This window comes from Rhinolophus ferrumequinum, chromosome 20 (genome assembly GCF_004115265.2).
Source record: "Rhinolophus ferrumequinum isolate MPI-CBG mRhiFer1 chromosome 20, mRhiFer1_v1.p, whole genome shotgun sequence".
NCBI lineage: Eukaryota > Metazoa > Chordata > Mammalia > Chiroptera > Rhinolophidae > Rhinolophus > Rhinolophus ferrumequinum.
In genome coordinates, this window is record NC_046303.1 from 37,172,607 (window position 1) to 37,192,055 (window position 19,449).

General features: G+C 36.4%; 1 protein-coding gene across 18 annotated transcripts in view; it reads right to left on the reverse strand.

Annotated features, from left to right (window-relative positions):
• The window catches only part of ADAM22 (ADAM metallopeptidase domain 22), a 229,731-nt gene that overhangs the window by 90,316 nt on the left and 119,966 nt on the right, over positions 1-19,449 (reverse strand). For all 18 annotated transcript variants that reach the window (XM_033088399.1, XM_033088397.1, XM_033088392.1 and 15 more), the window contains one exon: positions 10,917-10,983. In XM_033088399.1, the coding sequence (XP_032944290.1) occupies positions 10,917-10,983 (67 nt within the window). The remainder of the gene's footprint in view (positions 1-10,916; positions 10,984-19,449) is intronic.

A 19,449-nucleotide genomic window follows, 5' to 3' on the forward strand; every position in this document is an offset into this window, starting at 1 on the left:
TTATTAAGCTAACACCCTACTAAACTACTAGCTTTATAAGGGCAAGAACTGCATCATCTATTGTGCATAGGTATATCCATGAGCTGATGGCAAGCACTCAACACATATCTATTGAATGAAAGAGGGCTAAAAACACAAGCAGGATATCTCACAATTTGGGCTTTTTCCCCATTCTACTATATATCTCTATTGTCAGCTTTCCTGTCTGAGTATCTAATGTCACTTAATCTCCATGTCCTTAAATTTTTAAGAGTTTCCCATGGGGATAATCAAGCCCACCTGCATCGACCTCCTTTTCCACCTCATAGAGGCAATGAAAAGGCTGCTATAATATGATGTCGGATAGCTGATACTGGAGCCCTGATCAATTTCCCCCCCAAAATGGGTAAACACTCAAACCACTCAATACCAGGTACTTATTCTCTGGTCCTTAGTACCTGTTTCTATTTTTACAGTGGCTGTTTATTCACCAAAAAATAAAAACTTTTTACAAATGAATAAGAAAGTAACATAGTTAGGGACAATGCCAAGGGAAAAATTTGTGATTTTCTTGCTTCAAACCAGTTTCAAATTTTAAAAAACAACACATCCACAACTTCCTGTTCAGTCATAATTACTATAGTAGTTCTCTCTGAATTTCAAAAAAATTTGCAACAGATTTGCATAAGATATTATATAATAAAAAGATTAGTTCTATAATTAGAATTAAAATAATAGTCTAGTATAAAATAGTTAATTGGTTCTGTACATAGAAATACCCCTTAGTGGTACTTTAATTTTTTTAAAAAATGTATAGCTGAACATGTCTTTTCAAGTTTCTACATAATATCTTGAATATTAAGAGATGAAATAATTTAGATAGTGAATGGAAAAAATAAATCTTACACTAGCAAGAAAATAAAGAGGACTTTCTACTCAAATAGGTTACAAACAGAGCTTACAAATAGAACTCATGCTGACACCAGCTGTCACTTTTCATTTTTCCTTACTCCCAGCACTAAGATACCTGACCTGTATAAACCAGTAATGGGCCAATATATTTTCTTCAGGCTACAGAGTTAAGACGACTTTGCAATCATCAGTCCCATTAAGGCAGCTGATGCATTATACATGATGATGGACCTTGAGCAACCTTGCTTCAGTCCTAAGGGAACGCAAAGTTTACTTAATCCCCAAAGAATTTTTTCTATAATGCAAAGAGAATTAAATCATGAAATCTGAAACCTTTCTGAAATCACACTGATTACAAGATGGAAAGGGAGCATATGTCTGCAGAAGCCTGCCAGGGGAAAATGCACACACTGTCCAGCTCATCAAAAAGATACTAAATAGATGACCAGTGGTGGATAAAAAGTAAAGTTATGAGACATATCTGAAATAACTGTTACATGTAAGAAGAAACATTTCATCAGTTTATTAGATCTTTGTAGCTCTTTTATTCTGTGTGTGTGTGTGTGTGTGTGTGTGTGTGTGTGTGTGTGTGTGTGTTGGGGACGTGGAGGGGGATGGGTATTCCTTGGCAGGGATACAACCAAATATCTTCTAGTCTTTTGGCAGGACGATGATATGTTTCAGCTTAGTTATTCTTGTCCATAAAACTTCACATTTCCTCCAGATGCAGATAAATTTACACATAGGCAGATGATGGGCAGAAGAACTGAAGCATGTGTTTGCCATGTGCAAAACAGCAACATTATTTCAAATGGTTACAGTTTAGAAGCCATGGCCATGCCCTGTACTGAACAATCTTTAGTCTCACTTGTATGGAGAACAAAGGACTAAAAATAAACCCCAAGAGAAAATGGTTGCAAAAACAGGGCTTCCTTAGAAGGCATTTGGTTTTCTTTAGAATAATGGAAATTTTATATTTAGAATACTCAAGACTCATCTGAACCAAACAATTACATCTTCAATTCATGGCTTACTGCAACAACTGCTAACGAAGATAGTATAATTGCAAATGGTGAATTGAAGTGCTGAAACTTAAATATTTGCTTTCCAAGTCCTCTGCTATTATGATTATTTGTTTGCACTCCACAGAGAAGTTAGACTATAGTGGATAATAGCATGAATGCTGGTACCAGACTGCCTGGCTTCAAATTCCTGCGCAAGTTAAACTTTCTGTGCTCAGTTTCCTCACCTACAAAATGAGAATAACAATGGTATGACTGCAGGATTAACTGACTGAACATGCGTGAAACACTTACTAGACTAGTCCCTGGCACATACATAGTAAGCGCCATATAAGTGTTTGCTATTTCTCAAACTGTTACTAGTACCTCTACTCTTATTATTCCTCAGTCCAGTTACCATTATTGATCCCATCAGGATATCAATATGATTTGAAGAAGCAGAGATTATACAAAACAGGAAATCCATAAGGACAAAATGAGCCTCTATAGGGTATAACAGTTATTTATTTGCAAAAAATACAAAAATTTGAGAATGATATAAAACAGAAGCGCCGCAAGCCATTATAGTTTTTAATTCCAATAAGGTGAGGGTTTCATTAGCTGGAGAGAACATGGCACTCACAGCTTCAAGGAAGGACAATTAGTAAGAAGTTAATTCTTCCAAGTGACTAGCATGGAACCACTGGCAGCAGCTCTCTGCCCCTACAATCAGACAGTCCTGTAGCCTGAGTTAACAGACAGCAAATGAAAGCATAGTCCTTCTACAAGATGGCAACATATAGTAATTATCAAGGAAATCAACTCACTAGGACTCCCTTACACCAACCATCAGGTATATGGTTTTTCTAACAATCCTTTTGTCCAGAATTTAAAATACTTCTGTGACAATATTATTAACAACAGAGAAAATTAATGAGCTCTCCTTCTGATATAACTCACTACTTAAAAATCAAAGTATTTAAAAATGGGCAGCAACTCAAACCCACAGGGCCCCAAGGACAAGGTTTCCGGTGCAGGCCCTATTTGCAATTACAGAATCATCTCCAACTCAGAAGATCCTGGAATTGCATACCCCCACCATCCCCCAAATTCAATTCAATAATTTCTTATTAAATTACTAGAAGATTAACCCTACTTGTGCATTTATTTTTTTAGGTCTAGATCTTATTCTTGTAGGATCCTTATATCCTGAGGTTTAAAAATTCATTTATGTCAGCAGTTAGGGGCTAATGAAGTCATTAAATACAATAAAATTTAAAACTAGTTTAGCAACAGCTAACAACTACATATCCAGGTAGAAGGAAAATACATGAATCACTGTTTTTTAAATCATTCTAGTTTATTACTAATCAGATCGATGTTAAGTCATGGCTAAATTGTTTCAGGGTATGGACTTGAAAGGAAATTTCTCCAAGTTAAGTACTTTTAATGTTTTTTTATTAATGTAAAAAGGTATCATGCCCATAGCGATGACATCTGAAATACTCCCCTCTGGCAAAGAGAACCTGGTGAGGTACCTGCATGCCCACATCACAACCTGTGACACCTGCGCCTCAAGGTTTCCGACATACTGCCCTAGAGTTTACGTTCAGTGGTGAGAGTCCTTAACCTAAATCTCCCCAAAAGTGCCACGAGAAGAACATAAATACAGATCTAATATATGGCAAGTTATATCTGCTGAATATTCCTATTATTGCTTCATTGACCGTAATAGTTTTAATTAACTCTATTTACACATACTCAGTTAAAGAATCTGTACTGCCTAATATACATAAAAAGACCAAAACTCACTTCAGTTTATGGTGTGTGAAGTATACCTCAATAAAGCTGTTAAAAAAATGCATCCCAGTTCACATGGCAGCAGGAGCCCCTCAAAGGACCAACTAAGGGTCTCTGATTGATTATCTACCCCTCTGCCTTAAAATGCACATCCCTGAATTTCTTTACTGGCTAAAGGCCTCCACATCTCCACGGAGCCTGAGAAAATGCCTGAAACTTCAACCTGACGTTAAGGGTGATAAAACAAAGAGCTTAGATAACAATTTCTATAAATAGATCCGTTTAAAAAAAAAAAATCCTTTCTAAAAGCATCTTCCCAGGCCATGTGACTTAATTCCCATCTAGTTGACAAAGCATTATTCCCATATTCAAATAGCTCAGAAAGAGCTACTGTAGTGAGAATTCAAGAGAGAAAGCATGTTTCTCAAATATAAAGGAAAGTTGTAAATACGAAAGGCATTTTGGAAGAGAAATGCTGTTGCTGAGATGTTCTCCTAAAAAAAAATTTTAAAAAAGGAAAATGAGGTTTTAAAAAACCTTTGAATAGATTACTTGGCAACAGTGGCTGCTGCTTGCATTTCATCTCAAAGACAGACTCAAAAACAAAAGCTAACCTACAAGCTATTTGAAAAAACATGCAAGTCTCGGCTTCAGAAGCTTCATCATTGATGCAATGGTGTGGATGGCTTTGTACAAATGCATGCAGAAAAATTTACTGCATACCAACGCCTGGTTTTTCTTTTCTTCTTAATTACTCTTCTTGCTTCTATAGAAAGAACCAAGATTCTGGATGGTATTGCAGTTGTTGAGAATCAATAAGAAAACTTGATACCCAGGATAAGCAAAAGCAGATTAACGCCTTTGTTCATCTTTTCTGCTGCAATAAATATATATAATGACACTTTGGCTGTTTAATAGCTATTTTTGTGCTCCCCGTGGCCAAAAAAGTAAATAGTTTAAGCATTTATATACTATTCAGTCATATGCAATGAACTCGACAAAAATTTATGTCTCATAAAAGGATATGTTAAGATACTCTCACTACAAAAAAGGAAGAGGTAGAAGAAAAGAGAATGCAGTCACTAAACTATAACCTACATTTTAAATAAACTAAATGCTGTGACTAATGACAAACTGAGAACATTTTTTTGCTGAAGAAAGGAGTCCACAATATTTTATAGCACCATGTAATTATTTGTGGGGTTGTTTTTTTCAAACTAAACATCCTAAAAGATATCTTAATAAACATTATTTCAACACATGGTGCATCTTTTACAGTACTCAACTGTTGAGAATTATGTTCCTCCTGGAAAAATCTAGAAAAGGAGACATGAAAAAGCTTGAATACAATTCAAGATTACAATTCAAGCATTTTCTATGGATGTTATTCAGGCTTATGGGAGCTACAAAGTTAGCATAAGCCTGGGAGGTATCTGCTATCCTGATGGTCACCATATTCAAAATTTTCTAAGTGCTTTTGTACAGTTATCCTCCACTAGCATTTCTTTTCTTGTTATTTATACATTCGTTGGGTAAAACAACAAAAGATTCAGGTTGGAAATACGACTTAGAAAAATGAGTGCAAAAGGAACCCAGAGACTCTGCTTGTAGCACAGACGCCTGCTGGGAGACGGTACCATGCTAAGCTAGAAATCATTCATTGAGCAACAACCCCAGGGAAGGAAGATGGATGTTGACCGCAGGAGAAAAACTATTTTGCAGAAAAACCTCAGGCTTCCTCCATGTTTCTATATCACCTTCCCTGATACACTGTTCCCAGTATGACAGTGGCCATTTCAGTTTGCCTATAAAATATTTTATAATGAAACTTACACCACCATCCCATCAGAGTCAACGGTTCCCTAGAGGCCTAATAACCTCTCCCACTTTTAAGTGGGCACTTTCTCCTCTAATACACAGCTTCTCTACAATTCCTTTACCCAAGTCTAGGATTCAACCTTGACCCACAGTCCTTTGCTTTCTTATCCATCTTCTTCATGCCATTATGGACATAATTAAGACTTTGAGACAAAGATCCATGAGTGCCTCAATTCAGTTAAGTGATGCATAGTAACCAGTTAATTGCCAGTCAAAAGTCAATACTGTATAATGGGTGTCTCTGAACACACCCATCATTAAGGATTAGGATGCTAATCCCAGGACCATTTGGGAATGTTCACACACAGGAGTTTTGAAATAACTTGAGCTAATAAAAAAGATACTCAACAGCTATTACTTTTGATTTTTATCAAAAGACATCAAATAATTTAACCAAAAAATGGTTAATAATATTGATAACTGGACATGATCTTTCAATGGTAATAAATAGAATAAATCATATCTCTATCAAGATGTCCACTTTCACTTTTTGACCCCAGTGAAATCTGCACCCTACCCCATCTATAAATATTCCTGGTATATATAATACAAAGGATTTACAATTCTACGCCTAGCGTTCTAAAACTCTTACTATGGCTATTTTCCTGAGATGTAAAAAATAAAACTGGCTTTGTAGTGGAGTGCCTCTTTACCAATTTTGTCCAAGGCAACTGATGTTACAGAAAAGCTACCCAAATGCATAACCAAATTTGAGAGAAACAGCTAAAAGTCCTTTAAGTAGACCACCATTTCAGTTTAAAGATTAGACTATAAATGAGTTATTGTTAGGTACCTCCAGAATGAATGAGATTTGTATGTAATAGGTCTAAATAAAATACATGTCAATTTTTATGACTATCCTATTTTGTATAGTATAAAATATATGGTATATAATATGGTAGAAGAATCAGCTCTGAAGTTACATAACCCAAATTCAAACTGCAGCTCGGCCTCTCATTATGGTTACTTGCAGCAAGTTATGTAACCTCTCTATGCTTCAGTTTTCTGTAAAGTGGAATAATACATAGTTAACACTTATAATCAGATGTTCTTTTCAGGATTTAACATACATAAATGTGTGTGCCAGTCCCATAATGAGTTATACATGTAAGCAATTACCATTATTAGTATTATAATACTAATTAACTAGAGCTATATAACTAGAAACTTCAACTAACCAGAATTCTGGCAGTTTTCAACTTCAATACACACACACACACACACACACACACACACACACACACACGCTCACTAACAGCAAAGAGCATGATCCTTTATCTTAAGAATCCAGAGCCATAGTTCTCCACAATCAAAATATAATAAAGTTTGGCTGCAAGGTATTCTAATTAGCAGAGGCTTTATGTTTAAATACTTCTTAAAGTTTATATCAAACACACAAAAGTTCTCCCAGAACTAAGAGACAAATTTAAAATTTAATTTTTAAATGAATTGGAAATAAGTGTAAATGGAAGATGAGATCACTATTTTCATTTATATATATATATATATATATATATATATATATACATATATATGTGTACATATATATATTTTTTATTTTTGCTTAAAGCCTTTATCTTCGCAACCTTTAAAAAACATTTTAATAGGATTAAACACCAATCTGACCTGGATAAAACTTCCTTCAATGAGGTATAGACTGTCTTGCAGATAAAACAAATCATTATCTTAAGGAAAGATCACTAAAATGTATTTCATTTTAGTCTAAATATAAAAGTGCAACTGACAGCAAAATCCAGATTGTCAGGAACTGCATAGGATAAACAATTTTGTTTCTTCCACAAATAAATTGCTAAGGAGAACTTAAAAAAAAAAAAAGAAAGATAAGGGGAAACCAAAGGATTCAAAGAGACTTTTTAAAACGTAAAAAAAAAAGAAAGAAACTACAGGGACACATGTTTGGGGGATAAAACTATGAACAAAAGTAAGAAAATGATAACCCTAAGAGTCAGGACATGGTTTCCAAGTTTCACTAGGGAAGAAGGAGACAGCGCATGTAATTGCTGGCGAGCGGTATTTCTTGAACTGGATAGTGGTTATAGGGTGTTCACCCTTAGCAATTTCTGCATCAGTGTGTACTTTACAATTTAAAAGATTTCAAAAATAAAATCTTTTAAAATATAAAAGATTCACCAATACAGCTATGATGTATTTTCTTCATGCAAATGTATTCCTTTTCCCACGTTCATACTCACACCCTTAAATCAAATGCATTGCACCTGAATTTTCACAAATAAAAGCTTCCATGACACCTGAGCAGAGACACTTACTAGACTGGTTTCTAGTCATTGTTCAAATCTGATTTGATAATGATGCTGATTTTAATTTTGCATCCTCAAGATAAATAGGATCGTGTTTGTGCCAACGGACAAAAAACGTTCTTACATACAGAGTTTTGCTTTGATCTCCTTACACCTTTTCATTTACTTCAGTCTCAGGAGAAAAGCCAATTTTAAAAAATTCACAGGGCTCTTAGGGAAGTTGTTATGAGGTGACTTGCATTGCTCTAAAATTCCCATGTTGGCATCCTAACCCCCAATATGTCAGCTGTAACTATATTTGGAGAGAGAGTCTTTAAAGAATTAAGTTAAAAATGAAGTCATTACGTACCGGCCCTGATTCAGTATGACTGGGTTTCTTCTAAGAAGAAACTGGGGCACAGATACACACAGAGGGAAGACCAGGTGAAAACACAGGAAGATGACAGCTATCTACAAGCCGATGAGAGAGGCCTCGGAAGAAACCAGCCCCGTTGACACTTTGATCTTGGACTTCTAAGAAGCCTTCGGAATTGTGAGAAAATAAATTTCTGTTGTTTAAGCCACTCTGTCTGTTGTATGCTCTTATGGCAGCCCTAGCAAACTAATACAGAAGATCAGAGAGAAGTCCAAAAACACAAAGCTACAATTTTACAATTTCTTGACTCACTATAATATATAGTGAAAAGAAAAGCTTAAGAAAATTATGAGTCATCTGTAAAGAAAGGAGAACTAATAGATTCCACGTAAAAAGGAAACACCCCAAAGAGCTAAGCACAGAGGACAAGAAGAAACAAGGGAACCAGTAGGAAAATAACTGGTTGCTGACTTTGGATTGATGGGCAGGATTTAGCACTTTCAATGCGGTTTCTGGGGGGGCAGGGGGGACAACCCAGAAAAGAATTTTGAGTTCGATTTCCTAGTTCATTTTTTTAAAGGGAGTAGAAACAAATGGAAGTGATGGGTGAGATCAAAGTGGTTTTCTTAAAGGAAGAAGCATTCTCTGGGCCAAGGGTTTGAATGAACTTTGGATTTATCATTTCCCTGGTTTGACAGGCTTGGGGGTTAGGTAAAACCATCAATAAAAAAATGCAATTATCAGGCTGGAAAATCAGCAAAGATTGTGTGGTCAAGTCAGTGCTCGGGGTGTTACATATACCCATGGAGCCAATGACCTCAGAGTGAAGTACGCTTCGCTGATTAAGTACAAATTTCCCGAAAAGGGATATTATTGTGGAGACAGCAGAAAGCTGTTTGCTGGATCCATCCTCAGTGCTCATATTTGTATTTCATCATTCCACTGACAGACATAAATGGAAATAGTCAACTGCCTGTTTCCTTTCATCTTTAATTTAACAAAGGAATAAGACACAGTCTGCATTCAGAAAAGCATCATATAAAATAGAGGAGCAAAGCTAAATAAACAGGGATAAAAATAAAAAGAGCCTGGAGATTATAAATCTAGGTCATTTTTTTTTCCAACTGTGAGCAAAATGGCTCCATCTCCTATGTCATATCTAGAAGAATCCTGATATCCTTTCTGCAGAAAGGCAGTGATACAAATCAGTCAACCATCCTACTAGTCAACCTTAAGTTTAGAATAACTTTCTGGAGGGCTGGAATAATTATTATGTGTAGATCACTTTTAAAATTTGCACATTTTGTTTTAAGTCTTTATCAGTTAGAAGTATAAAGACACATTTACTGTGAAAATGTCCCAATGTCTGGAATTTCTTTTAAATATGAGAGAGAGGGAGGGAAAGACAGAGAGAGAGAGAGAGAGAGAGAGAGAGAGAGAGAGAGAATGTTTATAACTGTTGACACTGGACAATGGGCATGTGAGAGTTCATTATAGTATTCCTTTCACTTCTGTATATGTTGGAAATTTTCCATAATAAAGTTTTCTCTTCTTTTGGTTCACATATAATTGAAAAACCCAGTTCTCTTCATGTTGTTTCTTGAACAGAATAATGTAATTTATTTTAGTTATTTACTGATACAGAGTTTAACAGGAATAAAAAGCTTTATGATGGCAATATACTTAAATTGAAAAGCAGTGAACATAAGCTTTAAAAGAAACTAACTTGGGAAAATGTTTACAATATAATATAATGTTTACTTTTAAAAGCAAGATACAATGTTATAGACATGTATGATACTAGCTACATAAAAAAATAAAAATACAAATATAGGATAAAACAACACTGAAGGGAAATACAATAAATGAAAACAAAGTTTACCTCTCAGTGATGAGTTTAAGGGTGAATTTTCCTTTTTCTCTACTTACAAGTTTTTTAAAATGAGTGTATATCAAATTCATAATCAGAAAAAAAAGCAAATACATACAAATGGCATTATAATTCTAACATGGCAGAACAGATAGTCTGAACACATTCAAAAGAAAATAAACAACTAGCTAACACTCACTATACTAAACCTGTTGAAGAAGGAACCCAAAGAAACCCTTTGGTGAAGTCTGGTCTCATATGCCCTCAGGTTACATCAGCAGCACACTGGAAAAACACACACATTCTTATACCTATAATTGGAGGAGGCTTTTATTTGTGTGTAATCCTTTCGGAACTTACCCGACAAGAACCAATATCCTGAGATTTCTGTCTCCGGGGATTTAAAACTCCCTGGGACTTCCCAGTTGATCTAATAAATTCATAATTTTACTAGGGAAAGTCATTCCCCACTGCATGCAAAACCATGTACCTACCCTGGACCCAAGATTTCACCTCTTGGTTCTCTTGGTTCTTACGTGTTAACCTTAAAGGCAAATTTCGGAAATTATTTTCTGTGATATAATCAAAAAAAGAATCAAGAACCGCTTGCAGCTATATTAATTCCATAAAACATAACTCCAATAACTCCTACAGTATACTAAGAATTATTTTTCTGAAAATTTTATTTTTTTTATACATGTGGGTAATATACTTTCCTGATAAATTCTTAAATATAAAACCCCAAAACTGTACATTACAAGTATCACTGAAAATTAAAATCATACTCAATATTTAAAAGATTCTGAAAACACTTGTCCCAGAGGGAGGAAAACTGGACTTACTTTAACTTCCACAGTCTTCCCTCCATGTTCAATGTGTCTCTCTACATATTCAGAGGACAGCAAATCACTGCAACAACAAAAGAAATGATGATTAAAGAGGACCTTGAAACTGTAAAGCATTTGAAAATCAAGTTTACAGTTTTAATAATTCTTCAAACCCAAATTTTAAAACAATATAGGTCTCTCTCTCTCTCTCTCTCTCTCTCTCTCTCTCTCTCTCTCTCACTCACACACACACTGTACAAGGTTGAACTGACTAAACTACAAATTACCTGTCACCCCATTGCTCAGCAGAGCTGATTCCACCGATCTAGCACAGAAATTCTAGGAAACTACCACAAGCACACCATTATTTTTAAGACATCTTATTCTTCCCTTTTTTACTTTAGCTGTTTATCAAATTGTTTTAATTTGCTACTATACCTTACCATGTCTTGATGTGTTACATGCACCATTTTATCTAACAAAACATTAGGTTCCATCACAAAAATGAAAAGGGGGCAAAGAAAGTTAAAAATAACTCTCTTTTGAAGTCTCTACTAAACTACAACCTTTTAGAATTTTAAATTGTTTAACTCATCTTAAATATACTTCTCTTTAATTCCACAAATGTGAAAAAAATTCTCCTTTAATGGGGGGTGCCTCAAAACACAACTTCATAAAAAGACTTAAAATCTTCACATTTTAAAGCACTAAGATATAAGTAAAATTAACATCAATAAATAAAAACAATACATGAAGGTACAAATTATCTGCGGAACCTGAGAAAGAATATATTTACTAAGAAGGGCTCCTGCTAGCTAACTGGGCTCCAATTTAAAAGTAGAGCCTAGCAGCTGTTTCTAAACAGGCCTCTCACCCAGACCACACTTCAGAAGAAGACTGCACTGAACGGCCTGCCTGTACTGTATTCCATCTGAGCCAGCCCTTATAAAGGAGCTCCCGGCATTGTATGTCAACCAATAGGACTGAGGCCTTCCCCAGTCATAGCTGTGCAGCTATCCCCATCAGCATCGTCAAGGACCAATCAGAGCAGCTCCATTCTGACCAATCTGGACTGTGCCTTTTGGACCAATCAAGCTGTGAGGATTTGAAGTCCTCATTTGCATGAGTATGAACCAATCAGGAACCACTGGTTCTCTCTCTATATAAGTCAGCTCCCAGCTGGTTTGGGAGTGCACTTTCCCTTTTCATCAAAGACTGAGGACTGTATTTCCCCAACTGGAGCAAACAGTAAAAACAAACTGAAGGTTTCTCACCAGAGAAGAGCAGGGCAGAGCAGGGCAGAGCAGGGCAGAGCAGGGCAGAGCTGAGCAGAGAGAGCAGAGCTGTCTAGTGGACAGCCACTTTACCGGAGGGCTGCCTCAGCCTAGGGCCTCCTCACAGCCCTACAGTTCCACAGCTATGCTGTTTCGAAATTGAGCTGTTTACATGGAATAAAGTTTCCTTCTTCACATACCCCAAATTGGAGATTCCTGTTAGCATAGAATTGGTGCTAATGACCATTGGTTTATTTCTAAAGCTACGACTCTGTTAACAGACATTCAGCCAATTAAGAAAATCTTTTTTCATAGTGTTCTGAAGGTCACCAAGCCCAAACTGTCCCAATTATAATATATAATGTGAATTTATGAGCACATAGGCCCACCATGATAAGCTCTATGCCTACGTTTGCCTGAAATGTAAACAGAATGATCCAAACCAAAGTTACATTAACACAGGCACCATAATCAGTTTCCTATAGTATCTGATGTTTACAGCACCATTTAGGAAACCTATAATCATAGTCTAAGTCCTTGTTTCATTTGTCTTTGGAATACATTTTCCTATTGACTTTATATGGGAGAACTAGCTGGGATGTTCTAGGCTGCAAGTGGCAGATAGCACAACTAAAAGTGGCACAAACAACCAGGACATTTATATCTTCTCTCTTGTTAGAAATTCCAGGGCAGGTTTAATGTGAATTTGCTTTTGCAAATCTTCAATTCTGTTAGATGAATAAATCTGAAGTTTATAAAATATAGCTAAACACTCTTAAGATGTTTTAAGTATAGATAACTAGCTAGTAAGCAAAATTTTGGTAGACATTGGCAGAATGCAAAGGATGTGTATAGGTAAGAAATATGTATGTGCTACACATTGATAGAAAGAGATGGATGACCAAAAGATTAGACCAAAATATTTCTAATATTTATGAGACAACTGGGTAATAAATGTTCTTAATATAATAAAGACACAAGACACGCTAAATATGCAGGATACACTATACATAAGCATTTAATATCTATGAGGTTTTAATTCAATCACCTATTTGTGACATCCAGGGTTCCTCTCTCTCTCTCTCTCTCTCTCTCTCTCTCTCTCTCTCTCTCTCTCTTCTCTCTTCACACACACACACACACACACACACACAGCAGTCATGACAATCAAATGTCTCCAGACATTGCCAAATGTACACTGGAGGACAAACTCACCCTGGTAAGAACTGCTGCTGACACCCATTTCTGCCTAATGTTTTCTATGTCCAAAAACACAAATAAAATTCATATGACCGTTCATCAAGTGAATTGGCAAGCTACAGTTCCTGACCAGGCATATTCATCGCAGTGCACCACATATAGCAAGTGGGCGTCATTAGGTCATTAGCTTGGCCATCTTCCATCTTTGGGGCTTGCCCAAAATCTCATCTGTAGTCCTTAAAACCACATTATCAGCAGGGAAGGTAGGTGCAGTAGAGAGAAAAGCAGGACACATGAACCCTGTGGGAGCCCAGGATTAGCTGACATGGTCCTTCCACGCCACTTGGAACCGATCTAAAATGTTCTAACCTACCATTTCTCTCCTCTTGCTTCTTGCCATGTGCTTTGCATTGATTTAGCAAACGATAGGATTTGAGGTTTGTAATTTGGTCTGCGGGGCTTTCTGTTCCCTTACTTCTGGGGTAGCTTGCCTACTAGTATCCTTGTAGGCTACCAGTGCGTCAAAGTAATTTCCCATCCGACATCAGGGCAGTTCCAGGGTGGTTCATGTGTTGGCTCAGCACCATTAATGACACCACGAGGATGTTCATCTTTCTGCTCGGCCAGCAGTGTGGTGGGTGACCTGTTCTCTTATCTGGCTCCTGTCCTGACCTTAATGTGGCTGCTGCAATTCTAAGCATCTCATGCAAATAAAAGTATACCAAGGTAAAAATAAATAAAAACAAAAACAAAAAACAACTTTGTGTTTCTTTTTCTTCTTTTTTTTTTATTGTTAGTTTCAGGCATGCAAAACAACATAATAGATATTTACACACCTCACAAAGTGACAATTCCAACAACTCTACCATCCATCTGACACCATACATAGCTATTATAATACCACTGACTATATTCTCTATGCTGCATTTTACATCCCGTGATCATACATAAATATATATATTTAACTATAGTTGACATTCAATACTATTTTATATGAGTTTCAGGTGTGCAGCACAGTGGTCAGGCATCTACACATTCTATGCAGTGATCCCCCTGCTAAGTCCAGTGCCCATCTGACACCCTACATAATCTTTACAATATTAATGACTATATCCCCCACACTGTATTTCACATCCCTGTGAAACTCTGTGTTTCTTTAAAATAGCAAACTCTTCACAAAAAGTCCCTAGCATTTCATCTTCTCAACTATACTTTGCCCAACTTACGTTACTTGGCCACACCAAAACTCCCTTGGACAAGGTAATCTGTCTTTGAACAATCAACATTCTCCTCCTCCAGGGCCTCCCATGATCATCCTCACTACTCAGAAAGGTCTGAACAATGTTAGGGGGAAGGAGACTGGTGAGAGAATAGCTGATGTACAGCCAACCGACAGTTGTCCTTTTTTAAAAATTCTTTTTACCATGGCGATGGCAGATATTTCACAAATTTCCAAAGGCTTCTAACAAAATAGTGAAGCTGCATGGTAAAGCTCTGCCTCAAGCAAAACTTGTCATGGCTCCACCCTCCACATCCCAACCTGTTGTGTATCCGAGACCATACCCCAAACAGGAAAGGAACCAGCTAGATGTTTGCAAAAGACTGGCCCCTAACTTGACTATCAGTCTCAAACAACGTCCCCAGAAGAGGGAGAGAAAAAGCCATGTTTATTGTCAGAGCCAGCCACGTGCCCTCTCTTGAGAATCTGAACTAGTAAACTCAGAATAAAGTCATTCAGCTGTTTGAGGAAAGAGAAAAATAAAAAACAGGCAGACACTTGAGCAAAACTGAGTTGTACCAGTGGTGAATACCAACGTGAAAGCCCCAAATCTCCACTGCTCAGGTCCCTGGATCCAAAAGAGCCCATCTCTGGTGCTGGATATCTGTGGGATCCTTTCTCCATCACTCACACATAAGTAAATTCTCATTATTGGACCTAGCATGAGTGACGCCAAAAGCACCGACTTAAAGTATTCCTTAGAGAATGTACAGCTGTAGTGGTAGCAGTAATAATAATAATAATAATAATAATAATAATAATAACACTTTTTTTAAACTTTTGAGTCTTCCAGGTTTTCAAATTTCAAGGGAATATTTTCCTTTGAATTATAAAATCTATGAATTAAGAGAGTATGAGTCGCCACATGGATGTAATTACAGCAAAGAAAATCCTCTGCTCAGGAATTACGTAGCTATTTCAATCAAGCCTCTATACCTACAAGTATTTCTGGAAAGGGTTCCACATAATTTAAACCAAAAAGAGCCCCTGCAATTTGGTTTTGTTTGTAGGCAGTATTGCAGACATCTGCGAAATATTGTTAGTTTAATTATTAGGCTAAAAAAAATTCTATTTAAAATGTTACTTTTTCCTCTACTGAAGCATAAAATCCTTACTACCATCAGCTTAGAACCTAAGTACATTTTCTTGAAGCCTCCTAAAAAGTAGAGATAATCAAAATTACCTGAGTTCTTTTCCTTAGTTCCATATTGTTTATTGTTAACTAAAGACCTGCTTAAATAATTTTAAGTGTAGGAAAATGAAGTATATCCTTAATATATGGGAAATTTTATTTTACACCAAATTGATCAGGTAGAATTCACTCCATGTTCACAGCTTACTCAGGACTGATGTATGAATGCTTCCTTGTGAATTTTGAAAGATTGAAGTGAAAATCATTTTCAATCAAATGCTGAATGCCACTGGTTTTCTAAAGGAAGAGATGTTTTTTAAATTAGAACTGTATTCTCAGGCCTTTTTTCTCATTTGCATGCCATAATAAGCCTGGAATAAGCAAAACAATTACAATGTAAACATTTTCAGTCATAATAATGATTATCCTTTGTCTAGAGGAAAACTCATAAATCAGAGACAGCTGCTATAGTACAAAGGTTTTGGAGTTTAAAAACCAAAATAAATATTTTTATTTCCTATCCAAACTTTGCCATTTACTAGCTGTGTGGCCTTGGTCAATTTATTTAATCTTTATGAACGTAATTTTCCCATGTCTAAACAGAGACATAAACATTTCTTCATAAAATTGGTATGATATTAAACCAGAACATATGTGAAATGCCTCTCAAAACCTGATTTCAAGCATCCCACTCCCTGTTCACCATCTCCAATCCATATTTCTAGAATTCTCACTATAACTGTTTGGAGACTTTTAAACCTTTGACCCTACCTACCACTTTTTCACTTTCCTTCACCTCCGTCTTGTCCATCTAATCTAGGTTATATGCCATGATTCGTCATGCTAATCATTCCCTTGCACACACTCTAAACCTCTTTACCAATCCCCATTCCCCCTCCACTATGCGCACTTTGGCCAAATCTCAACAGTGATAAAACGTTTCTACTAATCAAAGTCTGGCCCCAGGAAACAGAACCTCCCGAATAGTCAGACGTTGAATTTATGACCATAGTTATCAAGTGGTCCCCCTTCGCAGCACACTGCCCAGAAGTCTACTACATTTCCCTAGTCAGTTTACTCTGAGAAGACCCTTCCAAACTTCTGTCTCCTCAAATCTCTAAAGCATTCTCTCATCATCACTTCCTGTTAATGACCTCACTTGTGTTACTCACTAATAAAATGCAAGCAGAAAAGACTGCTTCATCTTTCCAATCTACCAACACCCCTGTTTCTGAACCAGTCTCTATTAGGTGTTGATAGGCATCTCAAACACGACAACGTCTAATGCATAACTCAGCCAAATCCGAACATTTAATTTTCACATTCAAAATGAATCCTAGTAATGAGCACGGTGAAGAAAACGAAGGACATTACTTTAACCAGCTCATTATAGTCAACATTACCAACGAAGGAAGAAACCAAAACCGTGCTCCTGAAGTGATGCATTGAGAACACATCATTAACAGTATTCCCACCAAAAATGCACAACAAAGAAACAAACAAATGTACAAAGAAACCTAAACCAGCAATAGATTTCCAAAGAAATAGCTTCAGAGCAAAGATCTAAGCCAAACTGCTGCCAGTAAAATGTGACCTCAAGGTCAAGATCAAACCAAGGGTGTGGTTGTAAGACCCTTTGTTAAGACCTTAGAAAGACTTAAAGCTTTGTTTGCCTAGACAATATCATCTACACAAAAGAGTTTCTAAGATTCTTAAGGGCCTGCCTACTAGATCCTCAGCTATGGCAAAGAGTTTCTGAGAATTTAAAGGTATAACTCATAGACATTCTCACCTAAATAAAAAGGCTCCTAAGAATCTTAATGGCATTGTCCCGTAGCAGCTTAACTCATAGTCCGAAGTAGAGAGGGGTGTATCCCAAAAAGATTTCTGGGTGTGGTTTTGTATAATGAGGTAAATCCCAATGAGACTCACAAGGAACCCACCAGTGGAATCACTGTCAGTTTGTATCAAAACAGTCAGTTCAAACCTTTTACAATCATGAAGAAGACCTAGAAATATATTAAGGCCTAGGGCATTTATAATGAAAAAGAAATGGTGATTCTGACAGCAACCAAGAACCATAGGCAACCACCCCTAGGAAGCAGAACAAAGCTTTAGTCAACATATATTCCCTTTTCTCAAAACAGGGGACCTGGTGACTTACACCTGGCTGAACATCAGAACTTCAAAACACCAGTGATAGCTAGGTACCTCCGATTTCCCTTTTTTTTAAAACAGGAGAATCTACTGCAGTCATTCTGTCCTTATTTCCCCATTGTGTCTTAAGTGAGTGTGGAATAGATAACTTGTCTTTTTAATTCAAGCATCTATACCTGAATTACCTCATCTAAGAAGGTTTAATCACACCAGAACCTGATTCAGATGAGAACCTGAACCTTTAGTTTGAGCCTTATACTGTAATGGAATGAGATTTTTTAGAAGTCTGTGGAAGAATTTAGTAAATTTTACATATGTGAGATATGTAAATAATCTGTGGTCAAAGGATGAACTGTGGATGAGTAAAGATAGCTACAAATTCTTTATAACTCCTTGCATGGCAAATGGGAGACCACTTCTCCTCCCCTTGAAGGTGAACTCGTCCGGTGGCAAATGTAATGAAGCAGAAGTGATTTGTATAACATCTGAGTTCTGCATTTTCCATTTTCACGCATGTGGAACTCTCCATCTTTCAATCTTTGAGTCCAGCCACCATGCTGTGAGAAAAGCCAAGCAAACACACAAGACCCTTGTAGAGGAGAACCAAAGTTCCTATCTGACAGCCCCAGTTTAATTCCCAGCCAATGCTGGCACCAATTTCCAGCTGTGTGATTGAGGCCATTTTGGATCTTCCAGATGTTAGTGCCCCAGCTAACACTTTTTGAAGCACAGCTGCCCAGTTAACCCAGAGAATTGCACAAAATAATAATACATTTTCACGCAATAGTCTGATTATGTCTTCTTATTTTAATATGCAATGATTGTTAGACTACACAAAATTAACATCATGTTTTCCTTAGAGCAGTCTCCAAATAAGCACAATATGACTTATTTGGGATAATATAAAGATCAAAGAATCATAAAAGCTTCAAGTATGATTTTATCCCTCCAGAGAAATAGAAAAACAGCCCCTTAGGTCATGAATTAACACAGAAAATTAAAGATTTCATTGGGTATCTAATCTATGAAAATCTTTTCAGAAGAAAAGAACTAGGAAAATGGAAAATTTAAGAATGCAAACTTTATTATTTTAGAGTAGAGGAATAAGAAATTATAAGCTTAGAAAGTTTTCCAAAGAAAACACTCTTCCCATTCTCCCATCCTATGCATCCCTCTACCGTTTCACCTTTATTTTCTTCCCCTATCTAGCCAAGCATTAACCTTCCAGATCCTTTTGGCAAACTAATGTCTTTGCTGAGACTCCTCACTACAGAAACTGGACCTTCATATCACTGAGAATTAATCATTCATTCTTCAGCTCTTTGTGCCAGAATTATTGTCTGTATCCTCAGTATGTCATAACTAGTATTTAGAATTCCTATTTTGTTTCAACTAAATTAAAACGAAACTACAAAAATTAATTAAAATCTTATCCAAGATCTGCATTTTGGATGAAAGTTTCATTTCATTACTTTTTTAATTTTTAAATATGAAAATTCCTTTCCT